Genomic DNA, 6,883 nt, shown 5'->3' with positions numbered 1-6,883 from the left:
TCGTGGCCGTTGAAGGCGGTTTGAATCCACGTAGCTTCCATGGCCTTTTGCTGCCCTCTCCCAAAAGAGGGTGAAGGTGGGGGTTGGGGTTGGGGACAGACAGTGTCAGTCTGCGCAGGCGCGAAAAACTCAGTTAACCTTGCGCGGACCGCCTTAAACACAACAAAGTGCATAGGAGCTACATAATGGCATGGGAAGCTCCACTATTGAGTGGTGGATGGGGGTGTTTAGGAGTGTATTAGGGAAATAGACTCCGCCCTCTGAGAATTTGGGGCCTCACAGAATCTTAATGGAAAGGCGTCATTGAATCTGTAGAGTAGTTGAAGACCGTTTAATTATAGCCATTTTTTCCCTAGGAGCTTCAAACAACAAAAAATGATAATTCTGTCGTAGTGGTACAGTCCACCTGAGTGTAACCAATCATAAAATAGGTTCTTCGGCGTATCATAAATCACCGGGTAGAAAAAGACGTCTTGGTCCACGCAAGCAAAATTGTAGCTTTGCATGACTTCATCGCTTCCTAGGGATGGGGGCAGGGACGTTATAGCAGTGGACCGGAATTATTTGAAATGACTGACCATAAGCTAAACCAATACATACCTAACATTCCTTTGATCGACACTGAGAACTAATGAGCTGAGGACATTGACGTGAGAGTAAACCGCCAATGGAAATGTAGGCGGGCACAAAGCGCAACCAATCGCTTATTTTACGATGGGGGAGCCTCCGCCAATAGGGGTATCGGCGGTGGTGGGGAAAGGCTGTACGTTTTAGAGTCCTGTTGCTAGGACAGCGCTGAGGTTCTGTGTTTTTGTATGAGAGGAAGGAGAGTGTGGTGGGAGTCACTTGGGAGCCTGTGCTTTTCCTTCTCCCTTACTACCCTCATGGTGGCTCGTCCTCTAGCAGAGTCCTAAGGGGACTTGCAGCCTAACCACCGCTATACGCAAAACTAAGGAGGGCCTCTTCTGAAGCCCCTTCCCTGGCTTCCTTAATTGAAACCTCTTCATCCCGACACCTCCCTCCCCAATACGTGCTAGTCTCTTCCTCTCCCCGTTCCCCACAAAATCTTATGGTGAGAGGTAGCACAGACCATGGTGAAGCTGGCTGCCAAATGCATCGTGGCAGGTGAGTTCCAAAACTGGCCGCCTCGGCAGCATCTCTTTAAACTGTGTCTCATATAATGGGCCTGAGCATCCCTTGCCAAGACATGCCCTCATGACTGACACCCCCTACTGGGAGAAACAGCATCTCTGCCTCTGAACAGCGTGCACAATCTAAGGCTGCAGTTATAAGCAGTACTGAAATTCGTTGGCCTTTGAAGGTGCCGCAAGGTGTTGTGTTGTTTTTGCAGCACAGCCACCCCTCTCGAAATGGTTACTTGTAAATAATTCCCCCTGAAATAATTAAGAATTACTTCTCACTCAACATGGCTGGGCTGTTTAATAAAACGTATGCCTTGGGTTGATTTTGTGTCATGTAAAAACAAAGATGAGCTATCAGGTAGGTGAAGTTTCTCCTTAAAACACATACAAACAAGGAGGAAACAGTATAGTACACCCACTCTGATTATTCTGTTCTGAGATAAATCTGACCTTCCAATGTCAAGCATCACCTCTCCAGGTCAGGAAATTGCTGAATCCATCAGTCTCATCCTTTATTTGTTTTTGTGATGTGAGGTTTAATGTTTTGTCACTGTTGTTGTAAGATACTTTGAGTAGGGAGGTGGTATATAAATGTGATAACAATAGGTTCTTTCAGGAGCAAAGGCCTTAACAGAGCAGATTGTAATAGGGGTGCAGCTGCTACTGCCATATAAGGTTCAGTCTCAGTTTGATGGTTGCTGAAGCAACATCAGAGTTCTGCTCTTCTGTGTTTTTATGCTCAGGATGGATCCAACTCTGCCTGTCGGGTATTCCTGTCCTGGCATCCATAGATGGGTATAAAGTTTGAGTAGGGTACACACACAGGCCTGAAAAGCATAAGTTCCCTCAACTATTCATGGAAACATTTGCTCAATTTGAGCCTAAGTGCTGGATTTTTCATGCATATGCCATATTCAGACTTGATTCTCATGCATTTACGTCTAGCAGGACAATTATGTCGAGTGGGCAGGCAGGAAGATGTGATCAGAGAGCAACTATTGTTAAATCTCAGTGATTAGTGTGACTGATGCAAAAGAATTTTAACCATTGTCCTTGCAAAATAATGATGCCTACAATGTTCATGCTGTCTTCTAACGATATTGTTGTGATAGTAATTTGAAATATCTTTTCCAGACCTAGAAGTATATTGCATCTTTAGAAAATGTTATCATCTTTCAACAGTGCTATTGTGTTCTGTTCATTTTAGTGCATTAGAGCTCATATCTTCAATCTCTGTTTCATTATGAAGACTGTGAACACGGTTATGCTTAACATTCCTTGATAATAAAAATGTTTTGGCAAATTCAAAGAAGCAAAGTAACATTTATATAGCAACAAGTAAAATATATAAGTAGACCAAAAATGTTGTCCTAATAGATGAAGATGAATGCATTGAAAAATCTGTTTGTGTAGTGATCTAAGCCAAGATTCAGGCCAATCATATCACAGAAGATCTTTGGAGTTTGTGTATTTTCAGAGATGCATGTTGCAGGAAATTGAGATCAGGGATCTTACAGCTTCATGGTCAAACTAGATGCAGCCCTGGAGTATCCTGAGGAGCTTTAGGATTAGGGAGAGGTAGTTTTTTATCTCCTTGCCACAATCCTGAGAAAAATCATTTCTCAGTCTGCTCTTTTCATTTCAAGGGGCAGCAGAGGCTTCCTTTGAAATGCAAATAGCAGTTTTGAAGAGGCAGTTTTTTGGGGGGACTGTAGCAGGGAGAAAAATGTTTCCTCCCCTCCCCCTGCGGTTCAGAGACTGCTCAGGAATACCCCAGCCGCTATTTACAGTAAAAACATGTGTTTTTTAAATTGCATTCACACAATAAATGTTTTGTCTAGTTTGGCACTGATGCTTTGCAGAGTTCGGTCTCCTTAAATCCACTTGTTTCAAAGGGGTTAGGTGTGCATATAAAAAATGTAATATTGGGCTGCTAATTGATTGCGTTAGTGTGTGTTTTTGTTTTGTAAGTAGTATCATGTTGGAAGACGACCTATAATTGTTTAGAATATACTGGGAGGAAGAAAGTGACAGCCAAATTAGAACAAAGGTCTTTTGCCTCCATTTGTCATGCAGGTGACTCGGCAGTGGGGAAAAGTGCCTTGGTCCAGATGTTCTGCAATGATGGGGCTCATTTTCAGAAAAACTACACATTGGTGAGCCACTTGGTGGAATGATAGGTACTGGAGAAAAGAGGCATCAGTAGGATCTTTCAAATATGGACATTAATCATGTATCATGGGATCGCGATCAGTGCTAAATATCTTGGTCACATTTTAGAACATCCCATCAGAAAAGTGCCAAGAATATATTTACCTGGGTCTAGTTTGTGCACATACCCAGCCAATTATCTTCAGATGCAGGAGAACCAAGAGTGCATCCCATTCCATTCCCTACAACACGAGTTGTGGAGAACCTTTGGCCCACCAGATGTTGCTGAACTATAACTTCCATTGTCCCTGGACATTGACTATGTTTGTTCAGGCTGATGGGAGTTGTAGTTCAGCAACATCTGGAGGGTCAAAGGTTCTCCACACCTGCACTACACACTGAAGAAAATGTGGAACAGGCACCACATACAGAGACCTGTACATGTGGAAACCCAAGGGGGGTGGGATTGTACAAATCAGGTCTCTGCATGTATAGGTCTCCATGGGGAAACCAACTTTTCATCTAAAGTAGAGCAGAAGGAGAAAGATGCACTACTTCTGTTCTGTGGATTGTTGGCTGAATATGTGTGTGAAACAGACCTAAAGAATATAGAGCTAACATTAGACCTACAGGAAAAATAAACTGTGTAATACTATGAGTAACCTTTATTTCCCAGCCTAGTTTTGTTTTTTCAGGCTAGTCCCAAACACCCAGTTTTCAGATTCTGAATGTTTCTATAACAACAAAAAAATCATGTAATATTGTGATAATGATTTGAAAGACCTGAAGGGTTCTGTGGGGCCTAGGCAAGCATAGTATGAAAATAAACTAGTTTTCTCTGAATCTTTGTAACATGTTTACCTTATTCTGATTGATAGACAACAGGAGTAGAACTGCTGGTGAAGACGGTACCCATTCCAGAGACGAGTGATAGTGTGGTGAGCCCAGTTATGATTTCAACAGAGGAGAGTTCTCAGTTTTTTCAATGACAGTGCTTGATTTAGTTGCATTCTGTTGGATATGTCTGCCCATATTTTATTAGTTTATTTGTGTAGCCTTAATGTTGACAGTACAGAAACTTGGACTCTCTAACTGATTCCAAGAACTTCATAGCCATTGGGACTATGGCAGGATCCCAGTTGTCATTGTCAGGATCCCAGGTGTCATTTTGTGTATGCAAGAAGTTAATACTAGGAATAAACGCTGAGCTTGTTTATTACAGAGAGAAGCACTTTTAGATCTCTGGATCATCTCAAGTGTATTGACTCTCACCACCACCACTCAATGCAGCTGTTTGCTGCCACCATTTGGTGTCTCAGCCATGGGCAGACTGGAAACACAGGGCAATGAAACATCTGCAAGCTGGCTATGACTTGCAAGGCTATCCTGGAACATGGAGTGTACTTTCTTCAGGGTTTAAAACTAAAGGAATGGGTTCGTTTCCAAAACTCAGTGGGTTACATGTATTAACATTAATTATTGTTACTGCGAGAACTGCTATAGCCTGAAGGAAACTAGTATTTAAAACTGTTTAGTTAGTATATGGAAGATTCCATGGCCACACATTATTTTTGCTTTTGCTTTCAGGAACTCTTCCTCTTTGACTCAGCAGGCAAAGAAATGTTTTCTGAAGTGCTAGAGAAACTGGCAAGTAGACTATAAGAGTTTTCATTCAATAGATATGCTGTGAAACAAACCTGACCTCCAAATGTTAATTAAAGCTTGTATAAGGGCAAGAGATAACCATTCTTGACTGCCTCCCTTTTTGCTAACAGCTCCATGGGTCATCACTGGAAAATCCCCCCTCCTTCAGTGTAAATGCTATGGGGAGAGGGGAGGATATTGGTATGGTACTTTGCATCTAGACCTCTAGTGTTGAGTATGCCAAAGAAAAGTGTAAGCTGAAATCTTCACATTTCCGAACAGTTCTATTATACCCTCATTTGGGATGTTTTTATACTTCTTCTGCTTTGACTCTGTTATATCAGTTTATACTATGGTGTTTTCATGCAGTATGGATCAGCTACTGCTGTACTATAACCCCGCATCACCAAATCTACCATCCTTGAATGTGTTTGTTCTTGAGGTTTCCTATTAGAATCTGGCTGAAACACAGAAATGGACCTTTCCCTTTGAAAGTCAGGGACGTGTCCATTAGGAATCAATAATGGAATCCTTTTTATCAGACTTGTATTTCTAGCTCTGGTTTTGTGATGCTCCTTATATGCTAAAATTACTTTCTTATGAAGCCTCTGGGGTTGTACTGGCTATTGACCATATCCATTTCTATAGAGTTGACAGTGTTTTCCTCTTGCTGCGCAGTGGGAACAGCCTAATGCCCTGTGTATTGTATATGATGTTACCAATGAGCAATCTTTCAGTAACTGTGCCAAGTGGGTGGAGAGGCTGAGGACCCAAACCTTTGGAATGCACGTCCCAGGTAGGAGGCTTTAATCATCTTTTCATGTATATTTTGAGCCTGTATCTCCTACTCTCAGATGTCAGCATCTTAATTCCAAGCTGTTAGAATGGCTTTCTTTTGTTCAATCAGTATGTGAAACAACATGGGAAGTAAATATTCCATTTGACTCCCTTGTGGTCTTCCCTTCCATTTCCTTGTCAAACAACCCATTTTCCTGTCTCTTTTACCTGTTAACTTGCTATGTATTATAGTGCCATTATTAATAATTCAATGCTTCTTTTCCTCTTTTATTTTTGTAGGTGTGCTAGTTGGCAATAAGACCGATCTGATTGATAGGCGAGTCATGGAACAAAAACAAGCACGAGAATGGGCAAAAACCAATGGCCTAGAATATTGCGAGATCTCAGCGGTGAGTGTCTTTGTATAACTGGGTGTAGGGAAAGAACTGCTTTAACTTTTAGATAGAGGAGGCACTGATTTATGTTGCAGGTTTATATAATGTAGCTTGTTTCCAGCAACAGTTTGTTGAAGTAATTCTCTTCCCCATTGATCATTTTAAATTTATTTTCTGTCTTTCCAGAAAGAGATGAAAAACTATGAAGCCCCTTTTCACAGTGTGGCAAATTCCTTCCACCGGCTGTACAAAGAGAGGGTGGAAATCTTTCACTCATTAGTGTGAGGTGTCTTTAAATGTGATATGCTTAGCTTGTTGTTTCTTTTCTTTGTGCCTGGAAATAATCAAATGTTTAACAATCACAGACTAATCATATGAGAGAGGTTAGCCTTTTATTAGCTTATGATCATTTTTTTTAAAAATATTCTTTACATTCACACACAAAAATACAAAATACATACCTTACAATCAATGCTTTCCTGTAATTCTAAGCCAAAATAAACCTATAGGAGATTGACTATTATTTCAATCCTCACTTGTCTATTACTTGTCCAATGACTTACATTTTTTATTGTGTGTGCTTTTTACATGATTGCAGTTTAAATGTTGTGAAAGCAAGTATAATGTGCGTATTCGGAGAAATTTCAAAAAAATAAAATCTAATGACCAACAACATACCATACAATATACCAAAGAACAGCATGGTCACTTTAGTAGAACCTAACCATCAAAAGTAGATAATGGGGTGGGGAATAGACTGGAGTGGGTGACCTG

At 41.0% G+C, this 6,883-nt stretch overlaps 1 protein-coding gene across 1 annotated transcript; it reads left to right on the top strand.

Moving 5' to 3' along the window:
• Positions 1–677: 677 nt before the first annotated feature.
• IFT27 (intraflagellar transport 27) lies at positions 678–6,650 on the top strand. Its single transcript, XM_061582784.1, has 7 exons — positions 678–1,125; positions 3,219–3,298; positions 4,172–4,231; positions 4,881–4,940; positions 5,616–5,733; positions 6,015–6,124; positions 6,296–6,650. The coding sequence occupies exons 1-7, from the start codon at positions 1,092–1,094 to the stop codon at positions 6,392–6,394; spliced, it is 561 nt and encodes a 186-aa protein (XP_061438768.1). The 5' UTR covers positions 678–1,091; the 3' UTR covers positions 6,395–6,650.
• The last annotated feature ends 233 nt before the right edge of the window (positions 6,651–6,883 follow it).

Source organism: Rhineura floridana, chromosome 8, assembly GCF_030035675.1.
Source record: "Rhineura floridana isolate rRhiFlo1 chromosome 8, rRhiFlo1.hap2, whole genome shotgun sequence".
NCBI lineage: Eukaryota > Metazoa > Chordata > Lepidosauria > Squamata > Rhineuridae > Rhineura > Rhineura floridana.
Note: the sequence above shows the minus strand (reverse complement) of the source record. Positions and strands in the feature narration are given on the sequence as shown.

Excerpts from the sequence above, each read along its gene's own strand:
- IFT27 (XM_061582784.1), top strand. The coding sequence starts at position 1,092 with ATGGTGAAGCTGGCTGCCAAATGCATCGTGGCAG. Across the intron at positions 1,126-3,218 it reads TGCCAAATGCATCGTGGCAG|GTGACTCGGCAGTGGGGAAA; the intron begins GTGAGTTCCAAA and ends TTTGTCATGCAG. Across the intron at positions 3,299-4,171 it reads TTCAGAAAAACTACACATTG|ACAACAGGAGTAGAACTGCT; the intron begins GTGAGCCACTTG and ends TCTGATTGATAG.